At 51.4% G+C, this 21248-nt stretch overlaps 5 protein-coding genes and 1 non-coding gene across 6 annotated transcripts; 5 read left to right on the top strand and 1 right to left on the bottom strand.

The window, feature by feature from the left end:
- Positions 1-276: 276 nt before the first annotated feature.
- On the top strand, positions 277-4222 carry UREG_06136 (uncharacterized protein; the record flags this gene model as incomplete). The annotated part of the gene is made up of 2 exons (XM_002583123.1): positions 277-3029; positions 3100-4222. The coding sequence occupies 2 exons, from the start codon at positions 277-279 to the stop codon at positions 4220-4222; spliced, it is 3876 nt and encodes a 1291-aa protein (XP_002583169.1).
- Positions 4223-6530: 2308 nt separating this feature from the next.
- Positions 6531-7671, bottom strand: UREG_06135 (uncharacterized protein; the record flags this gene model as incomplete). The annotated part of the gene is made up of 2 exons (XM_002583122.1): positions 6531-7554; positions 7610-7671. The coding sequence occupies 2 exons, from the start codon at positions 7669-7671 to the stop codon at positions 6531-6533; spliced, it is 1086 nt and encodes a 361-aa protein (XP_002583168.1).
- Positions 7672-9886: 2215 nt separating this feature from the next.
- On the top strand, positions 9887-13945 carry UREG_06134 (uncharacterized protein; the record flags this gene model as incomplete). The annotated part of the gene is made up of 4 exons (XM_002583121.1): positions 9887-12418; positions 12478-12702; positions 12755-13111; positions 13166-13945. 4 exons carry the CDS (start codon positions 9887-9889, stop codon positions 13943-13945), a joined length of 3894 nt encoding a protein of 1297 aa, XP_002583167.1.
- A 1762-nt stretch (positions 13946-15707) lies between these two features.
- On the top strand, positions 15708-17795 carry UREG_06133 (uncharacterized protein; the record flags this gene model as incomplete). The annotated part of the gene is made up of 4 exons (XM_002583120.1): positions 15708-15860; positions 15928-16051; positions 16764-16851; positions 16955-17795. 4 exons carry the CDS (start codon positions 15708-15710, stop codon positions 17793-17795), a joined length of 1206 nt encoding a protein of 401 aa, XP_002583166.1.
- Positions 17796-18073: 278 nt separating this feature from the next.
- UREG_07970 lies at positions 18074-18146 on the top strand. Its single transcript has one exon. It is a non-coding gene; the product is annotated as a tRNA-Lys (tRNA).
- A 486-nt stretch (positions 18147-18632) lies between these two features.
- UREG_06132 (uncharacterized protein) lies at positions 18633-20475 on the top strand (the record flags this gene model as incomplete). The annotated part of the gene is made up of 5 exons (XM_002583119.1): positions 18633-18910; positions 18971-19253; positions 19486-19695; positions 19750-20082; positions 20146-20475. 5 exons carry the CDS (start codon positions 18633-18635, stop codon positions 20473-20475), a joined length of 1434 nt encoding a protein of 477 aa, XP_002583165.1.
- Positions 20476-21248: the final 773 nt, after the last annotated feature.

The raw sequence follows: 21248 nt of genomic DNA, 5'->3' as shown, positions 1-21248 counted from the left end.
ATCCCATATATCAACGCACATTCAGGGGCTACTAATAGTTATGCAAACAATGCAAATATCGATGAAGCTGGCGTGACTCGCATGACGTCAAGCGCGTCCTGACGCGTATCGAGTTTGGACAAATCGCGTCGCTGCGGATCAACAACAGTCTCACGCATCTGAGCTAGAACCACAACTACGGTCTCATAATGAATAGGCCAGCGCGGTCAATGTTACGACCCTGCAAGTGAATTTTTCCCTATTTCTCAAAACGTATTCGAGATCAATTGCGCCATCATGTCGAGCCCATCGACTCCACGGTCGATCGCGTCGCGGCAAAGCCACAGCGAGGGAGAAGCGGGCTCGCCGGGCGTGTTGACTCCCGGAAGGAAGATCAAAGCACTTCTTGCGGAATTCGATACCGATTCGGAGTCTGAAGGTGAAATTATCGCGGCTAAAACGCGAGGTGATTCGGGCCTGTTTACCCGAGCGAACGTACAGAAGCGGACTACGGTCAATGCCGTCGATAACGATGGCGACGATGACAACGACGATGTTCCAGTTGCTCCACGCGGACGACTTGCAGCGAGGCTACACGCTGCTTCCGAGCCGCGGGAGAACCAGGTTGGGAACTTTTTTAGGGAGCTGCTCGGCGATGATGTTATCGATCAAGGGGATGTATCAGAAGATTCGCAATCATCGTCAGGAGACGTTCGCCTTGCAGTGCGGAACCGGACGTTAAGATCGAACCCCAGCACTCTTCGAGATGACATGTCACACCGAGCCTCCTCTCCCTTATTCATTCCTCAGGATTCACCGATTAGGCCTACAAGTACGACCACCCATGACGCCTCTGATGCGGAAAGCGAGGTTCTGGCACCCGAGAAACGCTCCCGGTTACAGGCCCTTGTCGAACAGAAGCGCAAGGAAAGAGAGGAAAAGGAACGGCTGGAAACTGAGAAAAGGGCTGAACGGATGCAAAGACTCGCGGAGGCTAGAATGCAATTGACATCCGACGCCGAAAATGCCGATGGGGACGAACAAGAAGATGCTGAGGCTGCTCGTAAACTTTCGCAGTATTCTCGCCCTGCGCGAAAAGCGAGTAAGAAAGCCCTGCTCGAGATGAATCGTGAAACACAGCGGATGAGCCGTAACATGCAGCTCGCTCACCAAGCGACAACGAAGAGAAAGTTTACTCTGAGTGGTTTTATTGAGCGATTCAATCAAAAGTGCAATGTTGACCATAGCATCGTTTGCCGTGATGCGGCCACGGACACGCACAGTTCGGCGATTGCAAGCTCAGTACATCATTCTGATGATGACAACGTCGAGCAGGATAGAGAGTCGACTCCGCCGACCTCCCCGTTGCCTTACGCATCAGAAAACGATAAAGAACCAACCACCGAAGGGGGTACGTTTTTGAACCAACTTGAAAAGGAAATGGTTGCTGAACTCGCAGAAATCAACGAGGAGCTCGGCAACATTCCCTCCAAAGAGCCAGCGACGAAGCAGAAAGACACCATTTCGAAACGAGGGAGTGCTGCTCCAGCTGCCCGTCCAATACGTGTTCAACTGTCAAGACAAACCGTGGCTGAAAGTCAGAAAAACGACTCCGATTCGGACTTGGAAATCGTTACATCGCCAGCAAAGGCGCGCAAACTGGCCCTCTTTGAGAACTTCTCTGCAAAATCATCTGCATCGGCTGATACTCTCCGGAAACTGAAGCTGTTGGCGCGGATTACCTCGCCCAAGAAGAATCGAACCTTGACTCGCGCGGAGCATGAGCAATGGTTGTTCCAGCAGGCGAGAAAACAAGCTGCACAGGAACGAGAAGAGAAGATTGCAGCGCTCCGGGCAAGGGGTGTGATCCTTCAGACAGCAGAGGAAAAGGCCCATATAGAGGATGACGTTGAAAATCTGATGGAACGCGCGCTCGAGGAGGCTGAAGAGCTTGCGCGGAAGGAGAAGGCTGCGAAGAAGAAAGCCGGCGAACGTGCTGCGGAACTTGATGATAGTGAGGATGCGGAATATGACGAAGGCGAGGAAGACGAGCAAGAAATGGAGGATGGCGATGATGAGGAAGACGAAGTCTCAGAGGAGGGCGAGTCTGATGATGGGAATGCTATCGGAAATGAGGAGTTGATAATGGGCGAAGCAGCTGACGAGTCTGACGAAGACGCCTCCGAAGAGGAATCGCCAAACAACGACCGGCCGACTGGAGTATCACAGCGGCAGAGAAGGCCAAAATTCATTGTTTCTGATGATGAAGACGACGAGAAGCCAGCTGCCGTCGCCCAAACTCCGGTTAAACCGTTCATTCCAGGCCTGGGACCCCAGACAATTCCGCTCATGGGACTGTCTCAAGCCTTTGCCGCCACTCTCGCTGAGGACCATGATGATTCCAATGAGCAAGACTCACTTGCGGCGCTCCGCCAGATGCCCGAGTTTGATGTTCAGGTCGGAGACCTGCTCGAGCCGGATTCCCAGCACATTGTCCGTGACAGTCAAGCAGTGGATGCTGGGACACTCGATCTGCTCGCAGACTTCACCCAGCACGATGCACGCATTCTTGAATCGCCAGCGGCCAAGACAATGAGCGATTACTCGCAGATTCCAGAGCCTAGCCAGGATGTCGGGTTTGTGATGTCCCCGTTTGACCACGGGAAACGCTTCTTGACGCAGCCCAATTCGACCCTAGACACGGTGCTTCTCCGTAAAGATGCATCACCCATTGCAAGGCGGGAAGGAAGGCGTCTAAAGCGGGGAGTTGTGCACGCGCAATCCGATACCGAAGACGGCTTTCTAGTTAAGCCCAGTGCCTTTGACGTTATGCGCAAAGCAGCTAAGAAGCCAGTCACACCGTTTGATAAGAAGAACAGCAAGGCAAAACAGGTGGTCGATGAAGCTGCAGAAGAGTCCGAAGACGAATATGCCGGATTGGGAGGCGCAAGTGATGACGATTCAGGCGAGGACGATGAGTTGGATTTGACAATGATCAATGATAACAGTGCAGAAGTCGTTGATGAGCAGGAGTTGGCTGCTCTGAATGCGTGAGTGGCATCTCTGATACCTGTCAGGGGGTTGGTTACTGAGGCAATGCTAATCTCTTTTCTCATACAGCGACCACGCAAGACAGAAAGATGAAGGAGAAGTGAACAAGCTTCTTCGCGATATCACCACTGGCGCTCTTCGCCGAAAACGCGGCATGGGCGATGATTTCGACCTCTCCGACTCGGACGACGAACGCATCGCAGCTCGCCGTCGGGCGAAACAGCGAGAATTTGCCAAAATGCGCAAAGCGTTGTTGGCCGATGAGAACATTACCAAACTCGCAGACGATCCCAAGAAGCAAGCCTTCTTCAAAACGATTGAGGATAGGGACGTGGATGATGGGCTGGATTTCTTGCGTGATGAGTACGGCGAATCGAATTCTGATACAGGCGCATTGCTCGGCGCACAACCTGAAAGCAGCCAAAGTGCCAGCGACGAGCCTGGCAGAGATGGACGAAAACGACCGTTGAACACCGCCGGGCTTGATGTGCTCAATCGGCCCCCAGCCAAACTCCGCCGTACAGCCGGGGACGGCAAGAAGAAGCCCTCGACGCTGGCGGAAATCCGTGCTCAGCTCTCCTCCCTTATCGGAGAACCGGACGCCCACGACGCAGAGGAAATGGTGCCGGACAGCCAGCCCGACATGCCCAACGACGAGGACGCTCCTACGGGCCGCGAGGAATCGCCCGGCCGCCAGGAACCCGCGCAATCTACGAATCCCCGCCGGCGTGGCAAGGTAGTCGACCGCCTGTCTCTCCGCCGGGCTGCGTCCTCCAATGCGGCCATGTCAGCCATTGCTGGCGGTGCAGGGTCCGGATCCTCATCGTCTAAATTCGCCTTCCATACCTCGACCACTGCACCCGAATTCAAAAGCCCACCACCTCTGCTTCTTCGACGGACCACCACGAATTCCTCCCGCTCTTCCTCCTCCACTTCCTCGTCCTCGAGTGGCGTCAGCACGCCAGCCGCCATTGCTGTGGTGAAATCTGATAGTACCAGTGCTGGCGGAGCCAATCTGGGGAAGAAGGGGGCGGTTAATTATTACGCGGCCGCAAGAGAAAAGGAGAGAGAGCTGCAATTAAAGCGGAATTTGATTAGAGAAAATGCTGCGAGTAGAAAGGCCCTGGAGGAGCATAGGGCGAGTAGAGAAAAGGGCTTGACGGGGCTGCTGGGTGGTGGAAACTGGGAGTAGCCAGGTGGATTGTATGTACATACGCTTTCATATTATCTATGAAGTGAACGGAATAATGGGAAGTATGACGCCTCTTTGTAATGTATTTTGTGCCTCCAGGGGCATGTCCCTCTCAACCCTCTATGCAAGGCAGCAGACCCTAAATCTGCGTCCGACCCTTTACTTCCGGGTAGAAATAATACTGCAGACAACCTCCTGCGTGATCCGTGTCCTTCCTTCAGCCAGTCTCGGTTGGTAAAATCTCCCAATCCATACTAATTAGCCAAACCTCTGCCCTCCGTGCTGCAGGACTCTTCCCGTTGTTGCCGCAAGGGCTAGCAATAGCATCACTATGCTCCAATGGGTCGATTTCCATCTCCCATGTAACCCCTCGCCGAATTCCTACCCAGTCTCCCTGTCGGATTTCCTGTATTAAGGATAGCGCAGGAGAGGCCGGGGGCTCGAAAAGCAGAATGCGGTTTTGCAACGCAGGAGAAGGCTGGACTTTGGAGGGAGATAGTAATACCACAGGGGCCGGATGACCAGGTTTGGACTGCCCTTGCCTGCTCTGATCCCCGTGAACAGGCGCTGTTGAGGTTCGAATTTCGCCTACCTGGGCGATCAGTCGATATTTATCTGAAGCCTGTGCGGAATCAAGCGGCGGAGGGGCCTGTGTCATTTGTTTCCTTGCGCCCATGTCCAAAATCCAACCCCGAACATCGGACGCCATGCCGCCGGGTAGAAATGAATGGGGTTTTGAGCGGCTCTTTTGTTTGGAGTGAGGAAAAGAAATGGAGCTGGTTACTGTTGCTGGGACGCCATTTTCTGCTGTCTGAAGAGGTATCTGTGGTAGTATAAAGTGTGGTTTTGACCGCTGGCTTGAACACGCAGTGGCTGTCGTCCGGAGTTTAGGGCTTATGTTCCTAGCTCTGCCCGACCGCCATGGGGTTTGAGGGGTCGAATTGAATATGAACCGCGAAGGTCTTTGAGACGCAATTTGCGGCACCGCTTCCCTCGATTGTAACTGTGTAGAAAGCATGTGGTTGACCGTTGGAGATGGTATATCATCTAACAATTCAGTAGGTGACGACGCCGGCTCCGCCTGAAGGGGCGATGATGGTGACGGGGAGGAGCCGGAAGAGATCTGGTCAAAGTCTTTGGTGGTAACCGGCCCCTTCTCCGTCTCATCAACCGACGTGATGGATAGACGTCGGCGTTTCGACTGACGCTGGCTTGGAGATGCGGAAAGCAGCATCTCAAGGTCATCATCGGATGCATTGGTGCTGAGCGGATCCGTCTCCAGGTGGCTTCTTCTCAGTATTTCGGCGCAGTCTTGGTCCTCTGCAGAATCGTCCTCGGAATCCTGGATGACATCCTTCAGTCTGACCTGCTGGCGAGCCCGTGTGTCTGGCACTGTTTGCCGCGCTTGGCCTGTAGGCGAAGAGACCAGGCTGCCAGCATCGATCTGGTCTCGCGAGTTTCTATTCTGCCTTGGAGTGAAAATAAATCGCGGAGTTGCGGCGAACTGCGTCCTTGAGCTGGATGGCCCCGAGGAACCAAACACGAACCTGGGTGTCCGTGATGCCGCTCGCGTCCCAAAAGGACTGTCATCTGGATCGATGTTTGGGTCATCCGCTCGCAAAGGTGTCTAATCAATGTGTGAGCATCCTCACCCGCATTCACGCAGCTAAAACTGACATGTTTTGGATTCATTGCGAAAACGCCTCTGCAGTTTGGTCACTCCGACCGGTCTGCATCAAGAGACGCACAAATGCAATATTTTCAGGCCGAAATTATCTTGATCAACAGAGAGCTGATCTTAGATTCTATGTTTGAAGTCTCCAGGAATTTTGTTCAAGCTAGGAGTCATAAGGCCATCAACTTTATGAGATTAGAGAATGCTCATTTATCAAATGACCACGGAGTACATAACTAGTTAACCAGCTATAGCCACAACATGTTGCATAAAACGAGGATATTGTAATATGTATATAAAATTCCCGAAGGTTTCATTTTATTAAAATACATCTATTATGTTCAAATTGAGAAAATGAGAATCCGGAGAAATACTCGGTGGGCGTCATGTCAGGCTCGAGTAATTGGCACAGCCTGTCTATCATCATTATTGTACGGCATCTGTTTCTCTGCAGTTATAGCCAAAATGCACATTGAAAATGCGAAGTCAGTGTGATAAGGAGTACTATGATAAGCAAACATGTATTCTGCACATATAACACCCGCAAAAGAAACAACCTCAACCCCAAAAGAACCAAGGATGCAATCTATCCATACTGTACATACAGCCAATGCCGACTTGAAGAGAAACCCATCACCACGCATAATACTGGTTCCGTGTCGTTACATGTCGATCCGGCAACTGTCTCCATACCTTTTTCTTCCGCAGCCTGATGTTTTTCTCTTCCCGTTCCTGCCATTCGCGGATGCGCGTCTTTTCTTCCTTGAGCACCAGGCTGATAGATGTGTATGGAAGCCGCAAGATGTGCGTGTTGCCTCTGCCACGGGGCGAAAGTTCCTTGCCGAATGGCCCTCTGTTCACCCACGCTTGGTCGATGTAGATCGACGTCGGATCCGTCACCACGTGGTATTTGCCGTCTTTGAGTTTCATTTCAACTGGCTTAGCGGTATCTGTTGAGGCGGCGAGGGCGGTGGTTTGGGTTTGCTCTGTACCTTCCGCCGCTTCGCTGAGGGTAGCCTGAACCTTGGCCTGGCCCAGTCCCATGCCCCGTGAAACGATGGCCTCGTTCTTGGCTTGTAGTAGGAATGCCTTGATATCCTTGGCAGCCTTCTTCTTGCTAAATCTCATCTGCAAAATCGCCTCGTCGATGTTTTTCCCAGCAATCTGTCTGGCCAAATGCATGAGTTTCTTCACCGAAGTCTTGAACCAATGCGACTTGCTTTGAAGCTCGCGCTCAGACTGCATGATCTGTTCTCTGCGGGTTAGCCGGCCTCGCCGGTGGACGGTCCGTATGATCATCTTCCGCTGCCATCGCGCCCGCCGGTTGGGGAAAGGATTCAGCGTTCGCTCCATGTTCGCGGTGTCTCGCTCGCTCAGGGGAGGTGAGTCGCTCTCGGCCGCGCCTCCTGGTGCGGCCTGGGCTGCTTCCGCACGTCGCCTGGGCGTTCGTCCCTCCGTGGTGAACTTGGGCACATCTTCCCCATCGGCGAAGATGGAGCCCGATGCAAGGGAGCCGCGCTTGATCGGGGGAGGTCGGAAGGGCACTTTCGCGCCGGGTTGCGCATCGGAAGAGTCAATTGAGGATGTAGGGGTCTCGGTAGCGTTTAGGAACGGGCTTGATAAGAATCCGCGACGGGAGATCTGGGGCAGCCGGGTTCTAGCTGTGGGAGCAGAATGTCAGCAAGGGGCAATGGACACATAGTTGGGCAGACGCATAAAACATGCCTGTCCGGGCCCATTGGCGGGACGCAAACGCAGCACACGCAGCCGCCATCCTCACTGGGGGGATTTCCACACTTGCAGGCTGATGGCCGTCTCGACGCTGGGGAGTTTGATGCTGCCAGTCAAAATGCTGAAAAAGGCCAGAAGGCGCTAGTCTGGATGTGGCTAGCAGAGGTAGCTGCTGACATAAGCAGCGGATGTCTTGGCGCGGACTGTCATCTACTCAGTCTCCATACTCCCGTATTTACCAGCAGATGAAGCAGGCTCAGGCAGCATCGCGAGGATGAGGATGCATTGTATTATTATTGCTAAAATCCAGTTGATAGTTGCACGACACATCGCTCAGAAAACGTCGACCGGGAAGGTCCAGGCACTGGTGTCTACAATCTACATCCGGCAGTAGCTTGGTATGATCGCGAATCCCATTGAATATCAAGACTGGACATTGGCATTTCGGGCCTGGCGGAGCATGGTTGACCAGTTTGCCAAACCAGGTGCCATTCCGGGCAGTTCAACTCTCTCATGGCTGGGTGGCGGCCTGGGATGACGTCGAAAGCACAAACTAAACACAGCACAGTGCTAGTTGACTAGCTCCAAGCGCCCAGTCCGATTTAGTTGTCACAAGGCTGGCTATCAAGAGATGAATAAGAATGAGCACAGCCCTCCCAGCCACCTCAAAGGATGCGCGGGATCGAGTCGCTTGCTCCACCGTTTGACAGAGAGCCCGCCTGGCGAATGATCACCTTGATCTCCAAGCGATCGCAGGAGGGCCTTCCAGATTGCAGTCCGTGCTGGTCTCGGCATCTTCGCTTCTGGGCCACAAGGCAGCTGGAAAAACTGCCAGCGTCTGGCTGCATGCCTGATTAGGTGGCAGTACCGAGTACAGAGTATCCTTCGCGGGTGTTCCGTAGTTAGTTACTCCAAATCGCTCTTTGGAGTGGGTTCCTTGTGTTTCAATAACGGCGGAGCACAGTGGAAGTTGTATTGGAGTTTCTCGTGATAGCCAGTCCGATTGCGATGTGAGAAACGAGAAGACCACAGCAAGTCATCTGGCGTCAGGGCGATAGAGTTGACGGCGCTGGTCTAGAATACGTCCATCCGGTTATTACTAAGGGCACGAGCCGGGATGCTCAATAAAGGTCATGAGACAGATTGAAATCAGCACAATGACAGTGCCTGGATGCAGGCTGACCAGCTGGCCACGAGGAAGACAGGCGAAAGGAGGCGGTTACTGCTCGACCAGCAACATAGTCAACTAGCTGTAGATGTTTAGATCTAGTTGTCTTCAGATGTAATTAGCAAGGCCCGTTGTAGGTGGTTCGTAGCTCAATTGCTGTGTGGAGCGTTGTCTCTTCCTTTTGGGGCGGGAAACAACACTGTTCTTCATCACCAACTCCCATCCATCGTCTCCCTCTCTCGTCCACATCCTCACCAACCCGCCCCATCTCCCTCTCCCTTCACCCTCACAGCTATCTTCGCTCTCGAATACCCAAAGCTGAGCCTGCTTGATCACCTCCCTCCGTCATGGGCCGCTTTTAACCCCATCGCCCTCCCTACCTCTCCAGAAGCGACCCACCTAAGGACCTAGCGAAAAAAAAGCCTCTGGCTTTGCGGTCTTCTGTTGCTTCTATCAACCCTCCCCAATTCTGCTGCTTTCGACTCTTGCACTAACTCTATCGCTTGTCGCGACCGCCTATTCTCCCTCCCGGATACAATACATCTCGCACCCGCCTCTTTCGCACTGCCGCCGCGCCGCTTCAGCACCCGGTTCTCGTCTCGTTGGCACTGGGGATTTATGCTTCACCACGAAGATCTCTCCTGCAGATCATCGGCGACCCTTGCTTGGTCGTCCCTTGACATCGAAAATTTGCGTGGTATCCGCGAGGTCAATCGAATTGGACCTGTGCTGAGGACAGACAGAGTCAAAGGGGCAAGGGAAACAGCGTAACGCTTCGAACGAGCGTCGGGGGAGGAGCCGTGAGGGATTTCTCCGAATTTGGACGAAGGACGAAGGGTCATGGACCTTTTCGATGCTCGGATCTGAGAATATTAGTAACTGATTTCTATCTGCTGAACATACTCGGTTTTGTTGCTCTCTCGTCCTTTCACTTCGGACGGTAGTCCAGCCCAAGAGATATCCTCTTTCTGCCCCCAGTCGGCATTCGCCGTGACGAGGGCCCTTATTCTCTCTTTCCAGTCTGCTCCCAAAAAAAAAAAAAAAAAAAACTCAGTGCACGCCTTGGTTTGCCAGGCAGCGTGAGGTCATCATGGACATCAATTCGCTTCTCTCCCACGATGCAGCGCCCGCCAACCAGGCCCGTAACGCCCCTACCAACCCTCCACGCAGAAGGCAATCACACAATATTCGCTCCAACCCAGCGCGACAGAACATGACTTCCTCGCCTCTCGTCCACCAGGTGCTGACGCCTTCAAACCTGCGCGACTCTTCCCCGCCTACCAGAAGTCCAGTCGTGGGCCCTGTGCGGTCAAGTGGTGCAACGCCGCCATCTGCCGACTTGCCTCCCACTCGACAAGCGTCAACCCCAGGAATGGACACGCTCGCAGATCTGGCATCGATGCAGCAGCATCAACCCCAACGATCGAACGCGCCCAGACTCAGGAACACGGAATCCTACGAGAGCCAGTTGTCCCCATCCACCATGTACCCCAACGTGCCTCCCGTCGCTCACACAACCCCAACACCCCGCCCTTATGAAAAGGCGATGTCTGACGGATCGGGAGATTCGCCTAGGAGGGACTATTCTAACACATGCCTAAACCCAGATGCCAGGAAACAGGCGACCGAGCTTTGCGCGGAGATCCAACGCAACCCTCATGCCTACGACTGCCGCGTCAAGTTCATCAAATTGCTCCATCAAGGCTTTGTTGACCATGTATACCCTCCATCGTCCCCGGGCTCTCGCGGCGATCCCCACCGATACGATGTTCTGAGAGACCTTCGAGCAGCGCGAGAAGAGCTAGACAACTTATTCGCGATCGGTGAGGATTTGTGGGTAGAGTGGATACAAGACGAGAGCTTGCTTGCTCGCACGGTGGAGGAACGCATATCGGTGATGGAGTTGTGCCAAAGATCCGTCGAGGAGGAGTTTGGAAGCACCAAACTATGGATAATCTATGGTGACTGGATGTTATACCTTTATGATGCTGCCTCCAAACCTGGTGAAACAGCCTCCCAAGGCCAGTGGACTGAAGAGGATAAGACTGTAGGCCGGGAAGTGTTTAGCTGGCAGTCTGTCATGGAAGTGTGGAGAAAAGGCGCCGAGGCCACGAGATGGCATATCAACGACAGTCACCTGGTCTGGAATCGATACCTTGAACTCGCTATGCGCGAACTTGCGAGCTCACCCACGCCCGACAAAGCATCACAGGTTCGCGGACTCTTTGAAAGCAGACTTCAAACGCCCCATTTGGCCTGGGACCAGACTTTCCAAATATTCTCCAACTTCGTTTCTACCTACTATAATGCGAGCTACGAGGATACCATGGTCAGTACAAATGCAAAAGCGGGAGACATCAAGGCCACTTGTGACGCCAGAGAACCAAATGAATTGGCGTTACAACGTGCAGTCGAATCGGGGGACACTGCCGCAGAATGGTCAGCTTATACCCAATATCTTGATTTTGAGACCTCGCATAAACACAAGAAACCTATCTTTGGTTTTCAGCTGCGGACGGCCTTGTACCAGCGTGCTCTACTACGATTTCCAACCGACGCAAACCTTTGGGATGATTATGTTATTTCCGTCGTCAGTGAATCCATGCACCACCACGTGAACGAACCGGTTATCCCAATAATAGAGCGTGCTGCAAGGCACTGTCCCTGGTCAGGTTCGTTGTGGTCGCAGCTGTTACTTTCTGCTGAACGGGCTGGTTATTCTTTCCAGGAAATCTCGGACCTGAAGCATAAGGCTACTCGTACCGGACTACTTGAGGCCGCGGGAGTGGCTGAAGTGTTGAAGGTCCACACTACCTGGTGCAGTTATTTGCGACGGCTACCATTCCAGTCCAACTCCACCGATGAAGACTTGGATGTCGCTGAAGTGGGGATGCGATCTGCAATCGAGAGTGTCCAAGCTATCGGCGATAGAGGCGACAAGGCGGTCCCGAATGACCCGCTCTTCCGACTAGAACGGATATATATCCGTTACCTTAGTGAGACCGGCAGCTGGGACAGCGCTAGGGAGACGTTCAAAGGTCTCGTTAGTCGCCACGGACATAGTTACGAATTCTGGTTAATGTTCTACAACTGGGAGCTCCTATGCTGGAGTAAATTTACACAGGGTGATGGCCCCAGGAAGGCCCCAAGTCCACACTATGCGACTGCGGTTTTGAAGCAAGCCCTGCAAAAAGAGGATCTTGATTGGCCTGAGAAGATTATGGATACTTATATCGCACATTGCGAGCAATACGAGGATGCCGAGGAACTTCAATTAGCCATCGTCGAGATTCGCCAGGTCGCAAAACGTGTTGCAAAGCGTCGGGAAAAGGAAGCATTAGAAGTGGCGACCCAACAGCAGGCCACTGTTGCTCAGGCAGTACAAGAAGCTCAGCATAACGTGGAAGAGGCTGCTGCACACGCTGGGAAGCGCAAGCGCGAATCCGCAGATATCAACGGAGTAGCGAGCAAGAAGCCTAAGGCGGAGGTTAGTGAAGCCAAATCCACAGAGCACGATGCGGTGCAATCCCTTCCGAAACGAGACCGCGAGAATTCGACCGTTTCAGTAAAGAATCTGCCTAAAGACGTCCCCATCCTCAAAATCCGGCAATTCTTCCGTGACGTGAGTTGACATGTAGTTGGCCCGCAGTTTACATCAAGTTAATTTGTCCTCTATTTTAGTGCGGTAAAATTAATTCGCTTAAGCTCATCCCGGCAGATGGGAATTCTGCGTCTGCGATAGTCGAATTTGATACCAAGGAGGATGCTGAAGCAGCCCAAACTCGAGACCAAAAGGTTTTGGAAGGACGTACAATCAGCGTTCAACTGGAAACAAAGGCCACTCTTTTTGTCACAAACTTCCCACCTGAGGCCGATGAGGCGTATATCCGTCGTATTTTCGGCCCAGTGAGTTCCTCCTTGATAGATGGCACATGATCTTTATTGATGGTTTACGTAGTACGGGGAGATTGCTGAGGTGCGGTTTCCTTCTCTCAAATTCAATACGCATCGCCGATTCTGCTATGTGCAGTTTGCTTCTACTGTCGATGCGCACGCAGCACTCGAATTAGACCAGGAGCCTGTAGGCGAAAATCTCCATCTCGTGGTAAAGATATCCGATCCCTCAAAACGCCAAGCACGTTCGGGGGCCTTCGAAGAGGGCCGTGAGATACACATCTCCAACCTTGATTGGAAGGCTACCGAAGACGATTTGGTTGAGCTTTTCATGGCCTTTGGAAAGGTCGAAGTCGCCCGTATCCCTACAAAAGCCGATGGTGGCAGTAAGGGATTCGGGTTTGTAGCATTTTCTACTCCTGTAAGCTCATGCTGAGACCTTACTTTTATTGTGCAGCAGCTCACCGTACCATAGGAAACAGCAAATGCTGCCTTGGCAATGGATCAGAAAGAATTCCGTTCCAGGCCGCTTCGCGTCAAGTTATCTTCGCATACTGGCGCCAAACGGTATTCTACTGCAATACTTTCCCGCATTGGAAGGTCAAAATCTCCGTCGATGGAACCAAACGGTGGTGCATCACCAGCGTCAGCGGCTATCAGCCAAGGCGATTTGCCCGTGGGTGAAAAGAAGCTTCGGACCCTTGGTTTGATGAATATTCCGGACACCGTGAATGACTCTCGCATCCGTACTCTTGTCGAGCCCTACGGTCCTCTCGTAAAGATTATTCTTCGTCCCGACCATCAAGGTGCGATGGTTGAGTTTCGGGATGTTGGCGATGCTGGAAAAGCGGCGCTCGGCCTTGACGGTCGGGAAATCGCGCCGGGCCGTCGAATCCATGTCGGGCCGGTATCTGAAATGCTTAAGCAGCCCGCCGAACACAAGGTTGACCGCCTTGAGGTTGGAAAACAAAAGCAAAACCAGAAACCGACGTTGATGACGCAGCCAGCGGCCCCTATAATGAGACCTGGCCAACAAGGCCGAGCCGGGAAAAGAGGTGGGCTAGGTGTCAAAAGAGGTGCCTTCAAGGGAAAGACCACCACTGCCGACAATACAGGAGGGAGAGAAGGGGGGCATCTCAACGATGGCGGAACGGCAACTCATGAGGGTGCATCGACACAAGCTCCGAAGTCGAAAAGCAACGACGATTTTCGGGCTATGCTGGGCCAAACCAAAGCCAAGCCTGCGGGGGCATGATGCATATCAATTTGAAGAATATGCACAATAATGGACGGTCGGCTTTCGTACCGAATCAATGACGGCGCCCTTTCTGTTTCTTTTTTTTTTATTTTGGACAAATAATGATTCCGGGATGGTCTGGGGCAAAAGGGAAAATGGAAACCGTGAATAGGAAGGGAAAATAAACAGTCTAATCTTTAATGATACGGTGACGGTGGGGGACAATTCGATCCCGCCTGCTCTTCTCTGGCTGATTGAAGGTGCCAGCTGGCTGCTGGGGTTGACAGAACAGCAGGGTTGGCCATGTTTGGGTGAGGATGATTGTTCCTGTTATTTGCATTTCATATGTTCTGACCTATGGGAACTATCAAGATCTGGCTCCTTTTACTACTATTTTTAATTTCTGCATGCATTTCCTTTCCTTGTGCTTTCCATATCAATTTTGTTTCTTCAGTGTATTCTTGCCTGCTTGTCTTTTAAAATGATGGTGTCCTCTGCTCTATCGGAGTCTGCATACATTGTTTCCCCAGTACTTGGCTTTGCTTCCCACTTCAGGTTTGGCCGGAATGTCTCCCTTTTCTTCGTTGCATTTCTTTTCTAGCGGTGCGATATCTGACTCGATGATGATGACGAAGCTAGATGCATCAAAGGAACAGCGTTCTGCTTCTTTTGGCCCTTTTGAGATGCATTGTGGGTATTGGGGGCATTTATTCTCTTCTCAGCTTGTCTCAGCCTTTTTGCTCAGAGCATGATAATGTCTGCGATGAAATCCTCTTCACAGCTCCAATTTGATGCCATGATACTTGCTACAAGGGGCCAAAAAATACCATGCGTGAAAGGTAGTACTCATAGTGGCCCAAGTCAACTATTTGATAGTGCAAGGATAATCAGTAGGGTCATTGTGTTAGCCATGTAACTAGCAGTTACTCTTATGTCCAGGCAGCCAAATAACCATCAGGAAGGTGCCCAAGTGAACATTATTTCAATTTCGATCTATTTCTTCTTCTGCACCACAGTCTTATATATTTTAGTTGTTGTTTGATTGTAATCCTTCATTGTTTGTTATATTTTAGCCAACTATTGAAACGCTTGATGCCGTCATCTGTGAACCAAGTCTCCTCCCACTGCGGGTGTTTACGAGGACGCCGTCCCAGCAGCGAGCTGACCACCTAAAGATCCACAGACATCGCTTCAACTCACATTTTTACCGCATAGAGATCCTTCGCAAAGTCTAGGAAGGCTTTGTTGTCTGTCTTTCCCCGTCTACCGATATCCTCAACAGACCCTCACTGCGTGATCAACCAAGACCATCCCCAGGATCCTAGAATCAGTCGCCATCCTGGATTTCCATCTAGTGCCCGGGGAAGGGCGGCGAAACTACACTGGATTCGTCACCAAGACGATTCTTTATTCTGCTACATTATTCGTTTTCTTAGCTGGTACGAACCATCCCCATGCCACGCCGGGCGCGCAAAGGTGATTCGAGCTGACGGATGGGCCTGACAGCTTCCGCACTGACGCTGGCGTCAATCATCTTGCCGAAATGGCTCGGTTATTACAGTGAAACGGTCTGTATCCCGCTATACCTCCCTGCTATGATTGCGCCGACTGATTTGGCGCGGACCTTCAGCCCTCCGGCACCAAATTCCATTACACCTACGGCCTTCATCGCCGCTGCTCTTCCCTCACGCAGTCCTGCGAACCGTTTCCTCAGTATGAAAACTGCCGGGGCGAAGAGGATGGATATTTTTGCTCGATGTGGCGCTCTGTCGCCTTCCTCATGTCATTCGCCGTTGTTCTCGAGGGCATGACGCTGATCACATATATTGTGATCTTGTCCGGTGGGAAGCAGATGAGAGAAACAGGGTGGAAGGTCCTGACGGTCTTCCTGGTATTTATAACCTTGGTGCAATGCGGGGCGATGGCGCTGGTGGTAAGTCTGGGCACTTTTGACAGTGCAAAGAGCTATTCAAGACGCTAACTACGGGTTTCCATTGTAGTCATATCTTTTTGACAACGATGATCGATTCTATCCGGGTTGGAAACTGGATACTTCTTGGATACTAACAGTGGTCAGCATGTGTCTGGCTGGGTTTAACGCCGTGATTATCTATATGACCATTCGTATGCTGCCGTCCGAGGCCGGATATGAACTAATTGCAGACAATTCATGATTGCCACTCCAGATTCCCTGTTCGGTTTACGACTCAATGGATGCCTGCGCTTCCAGTTATGATGCTTTTGGTAACAATGAAAGATAACCCTATGGTTTTGTGCTTTTAACACTACGGTAACTAATGGTTCGGTGGCTAGTTTAATTTCTGGGATTTCCCTGTACTGCATGGCAACGATGATTAGTTAGTTATCTCTAAGGAGAGTAATAAGATATGTATCTACATCGCATTTGTGCATATTAATACTTTCTCAAATTTCTGGCTTCCTTGTCCCGACCCTTTCACAGGTCTTACCACCACAAAGAATCGGGGACTCGTTGCATGGCATGATGGCACAATGACAACACAACACCCTAGATATCATGATGCTGTTTTTAGGCACGGAGGATCTATGTTCCGCCTCAGCCTGATGCCAGTTCATCACGCAGCAAGCAAGATATCGCCCGATTTCACCAACGCATTGCGTGTGAATTGAAGATTTGACATGTTTGAGAAATTGCCTCTGCTGATTTTGCCTTCTTGAGGAGCCTGTGCTACTGTTGTCTGCTGATACTGGTGTTTTCCCCCGCAAGCATTGTTCAACTCCTTGAAGCCCCCTTAACCAAAACACAGCGCGTACCGTGGATCGGGCCGGGCATAACCCTGCCTATTCTCCTCCACAGGGTCCAGTAGAACCACCCATCATGACTTCTCTAAGGTTCCATCCTCTAGCCAGTCGGACTTTCTTTTGGTTGACTGTACTAAAGCTTTGTAGGTTTCGCGGCGTCTCTGTCGTTACCATCACTGTTGGCGAATCGGCGGCTCAGTTCCAGGCTCACAAAGATATACTGTGTGAAAAGTCCCCCTTCTTCAGCGCGGCCCTGACGCGAGACTTCAAGGAAGCCGCCGAAAATGCGGTGTCTTTACCAGAGGACGACCCGGACACGTTTGAACGGTTCCTACAGTGGCTCTACTCTGGGAGATATATCCTGTCTGGGATTGGCTCTGACGAGGAGGTAGACGAGCGATATCTGCAGCTCGCACAGCTCTATACGCTGGCTGATAAGCTGGAAGTACCGCCGCTGAAACATGAGATAATCGATGAACTGTTTATGATGAAGAGAAATCCGGACAAACCGCCGCAAACCGAAGTCATTGCTTATGTGTACGAGAACACGGGAGAGCGATCACCACTTCGAAAACTGATGGTTGCATGGCTGGTCTGGCACGTCGATTTTCGGTGGTACTCCACGCCGAATGCCACCAACTTCTTGTCTCAATGCCCCGAGTTCGCGGCCGATCTGGCTGTGGCTCTGGCACAGCGACTCGGGGCCTTTAGCTCGCTGAGCCCGTTCTACTCATCCCCTGATAAGTACTACGAAGACTCAGGTACGGTTTCGTCAGTACAGAGCCCAACAGGAGACACCTGGAAATCTTCACGGTTGGTGAGCACTCAGAAGCAGGGTCTGAACATTACCCCGACAATAAGCACTGGTGCAACTCCGCAATCAACTTCTGGACCGCGTCCGCTTAGCGGCACAAGCACGTTTGGAGGAGGCGGATCGACTTCTCAGCCGGGTAGCTGCCTCTTAAGGGTATCAGAGCCGCTGAGAAGCCCTGGATTGTTCTCCAACGCGAGCTCAGACACTACTCAAACGCCCACCTTTGGTCGCCTTGCATTTGGATCTACGGCCGCGAATGGTTTCGGGACCTAGCTCCAGATAAATGGCCTACGAGGCACCCTCGCGCTCTTCTCGCCGTTGACCAGCGGATTGGCGTTGCGGCCTTTAGTGGTGGGTTTCGGTTAGATTTTTATTTCGCTTGCCGTATCGCTCGGTTTTGTTTGTGTATACCCTTTATAGTCTTTTGTCATTCATGGGATGAATTCTGCTCAAGTTAGGCACAACCTTTCATATTCATATCTCAAGATTACATCCCCCTCCGCGATTAACCGCTGCTCAAGTGGCCCTTGGCCAGGGCTTAGTCATATCAAGCCTGGTTAGCTCAATCGGTAGAGCGTGAGACTCTTAATCTCAAGGCTGCGGGTTCGAGCCCCGCATCGGGCTAGTTCTTTTTTTGCGGTATTTTTTTATCTTTTTCTGTGATATTCTATTGCTGCCGGGCCTTATTTTCCTCGAATTCATTTTTTTTTCTGATAATAAAAAAAGCCCTTTTCGCGTAAAATCACAAGCGCGATCAGATCTCGGCTTGCCGCCAGCCAATCGGGCCAGGTGGGCTCCCGGCTGGCCTTGCGCGGAATTCCACCGCTGCTGCTGACTTAATCACGACCACGCGCCATCTCGATCTGCTCACAACGGAGGGTTTGGAAGACACCCTCGGGCCCGAATCAACCAGCGAACCTGATATTTAAGCAACCATTACGTCCACTACCCATGATGCACCCGCAGACTCCGAAACTCAAGCGGCACCAAGGCTCGCGGCAACCAAGCCCTTCCGTTGACATGCATACTGTGCCCTTCAGATATTCATCCAGCTTGGCCGATTTGACATATCTCTCCTGCGGGTGCTAGCCGTCGCATTACCTGCTGCGGATGGCCGGTGCTATTGAAGCTGAGGGCGCACAATCCACCTGCCCGCCAGTCAACGAGGGGGGAGATACCAGCAATGACTCCGCCAAACCTGTGTTCAAGGGTGAGCGCCCAGCTTGCTTCAGCACCACGATCCAGGAGTGTATTTTTGTCATCACGACAACGATGGCAATTGGCCAGGCATCCTTCTTCACGGGGATGAATATTGGAGTTACAGCCGCTATCGGCGAGGCATTGAACATGTCATCGGCGGAGATTACCTGGATCACTGCTGGTGCTTCGTAAGTCCCATAGTCCTCCGCGGCCAGTCGCTGCCGACTCATTATATCTGCACAATATAGACTCAGTAGCGGCGCATTCCTCCTCTCCTTTGGCAAATTTGCGGACCTGTTTGGCCGTAAGGTCATGTTCGTCGTCTCCATGCTGCTTTACACCGTGATCGTCCTTGTTGCTGGCTTTGCGCCAAACGCCATATTTCTCGATATTTTCTCCGGTTTCGTCGGTCTCTGTTCTGCGGCTGTCGTCCCACCTGCTGTGGGCACTCTAGGTGCAGTATACGAAAAGCCTTCCAGGCGAAAGAACATTGCGTTTTCCTGCTTCAGTGCTGGGAATCCACTAGGTTTCGTAGGTGGCGCAATCATATCGGGAATCGCTTCTCGGTTGTATAATTGGCGGGCGTCATACTGGGCCTTGGCCGGTGTGTATGCAATCTTTTCGATGTTAACGATCTGGACCGTCCCCACGGATACACAGCCAAGGGAGAAATTGAGTCTAGAGGCGTTGAAGAAATTCGATTTGGTCGGATCAATGTTAATTGTCTCAGGGTTGGCATTGTTTTCCAGTTCACTAACGTGAGATTCCCCATGGCTCTTGCCTACAAAACGAAATTGCTAAGATTTACGAAATCAGTCTTTCCGGAGACGCCCCCAATGGATGGAAAACTGGCTATGTCATTGCCCTTTTGGTGATTGGCGTGCTTCTTGTCGCCGCATTTCTGTATTGGCAGTCCATCGCGAAATACCCATTGATGCCGTTGTACATTTGGAAGGATCGGGACTTCTCTTTGGTAAGCAAACATCACACTTCGCTCAAGACCAGAATTGCTAATCTTCTACTGTAGCTAAATGCAATCCTCGGCTTGGGCTTTATGGGATTCTCGTCAGTTTCCTTTTGGCTGGCTCTGTATTTGCAGCGAATAAAGCATTTAGATGCACTCGAGGTTGCTCTCTACCTTCTTCCTCAAGTCGTCAACGGGATCCTAGTCAATGTTATTGCGGGCCTAATTCTCCACCGGGTGAACAACAGGCTTCTGATGGGCATCGGTGCGCTCTCATACGTTGCTTGTTTCCTTATCCTTAGCTTTATGCAGGAGGATGCCACGTACTGGGCGTTTATATTCCCTGCCCTCATGCTTTCTGTTGTGGGTGCGGATATTGAATTTAATGTCGTTAATGTAAGTCTTCGCCCTGCTGACAATCTTAATGACTCTCTCGGCTAAGTCAAGATACCGCAATAGATGTACGTAATGTCGTCGCTTCCACCGTCTCAGCAATCGTTAGCCGGTGGAATATTCAACACCCTTACAAAACTCTGCCAGAATATCGGGCTTGGCATGACCACTGCTATCTACATCTCAATGGAGCATAAGTATTCTTATCCCCCCAGTATAAAGCCGTATCTGTCGACATATTGGCTTTCGGCTGGATTTTCAGCACTGGGCGCCGTCCTGGTGTTCTTTTTGAAAATTGGAACCCAAGGCAACTCCACTTCGAGAGAGGAGAAACGTCCGATTGTCGGAGATGAGACACGTGAAAGTGTAAGAGCCGGGAAAGATGGAAAAGCCTGAGCATGATACTGCGAAGCAAAAATATACGCCAAAGCATTCGTTGATTCACTAGCATTCACTGAGTTAGCGAGAGATGAATTGAATTGAATCTTTTCGTGATGCTCTAAAAATGGCCCTGTTGTGAGATTCTCAGCATGATTTAATTAGCCATGGCAACCCTTCAACTATGAGTCCTGTGACGAGCCGATATTCTTAATCGTGACTCACGGACCTCTAGTTCGGCACATAGGAGCTTCCAATCACCTTTTTGTCATTCACTTTCTTTCCGGCATAAAGGACGTGACTTTCTCCGTGCCTCACTTTCATTTCACCTCTTTAAGCCTGTTAATGATTCTGGAAGATTCACATTGATTCTCACTTGCCCTAGCTGTCAGTGTGACCCCCATTCCCAGAGCATATAAAGAGCTGATTATTCTGCTCTCAAACTGCTACTCTTTCCTTTTCTATCCAGCATCACCAAGAAACCTTTGCAATAGGCACTGGGTTGTGGCTACGATAAACCATGCCTCATGCTCTAAAAGTTATCTTAACTATATGTGCCGCCTGATGGTTTGGCCAAATTCTCCTATAATTTTAAACTTCATTTTACCTACCAAACCCGCTTCATTTAAAATATTAGGCATCTAGTTACATGTCTTACACTATAGTGGTACCGTGTCACCATCCCTTTAGTTTGAATCTCGACAAATCGTCACTGTCACGCCACCACTGGGGCTGGTGCTGCCGTTTAACCATTTAAGCGGACGATTACAGGTGTTGAAAGGAGTCAGCTC

This window comes from Uncinocarpus reesii, genomic scaffold (assembly GCF_000003515.1).
Source record: "Uncinocarpus reesii 1704 scaffold_4 genomic scaffold, whole genome shotgun sequence".
Classification (NCBI taxonomy): domain Eukaryota; kingdom Fungi; phylum Ascomycota; class Eurotiomycetes; order Onygenales; family Onygenaceae; genus Uncinocarpus; species Uncinocarpus reesii.
Note: the sequence above shows the minus strand (reverse complement) of the source record. Positions and strands in the feature narration are given on the sequence as shown.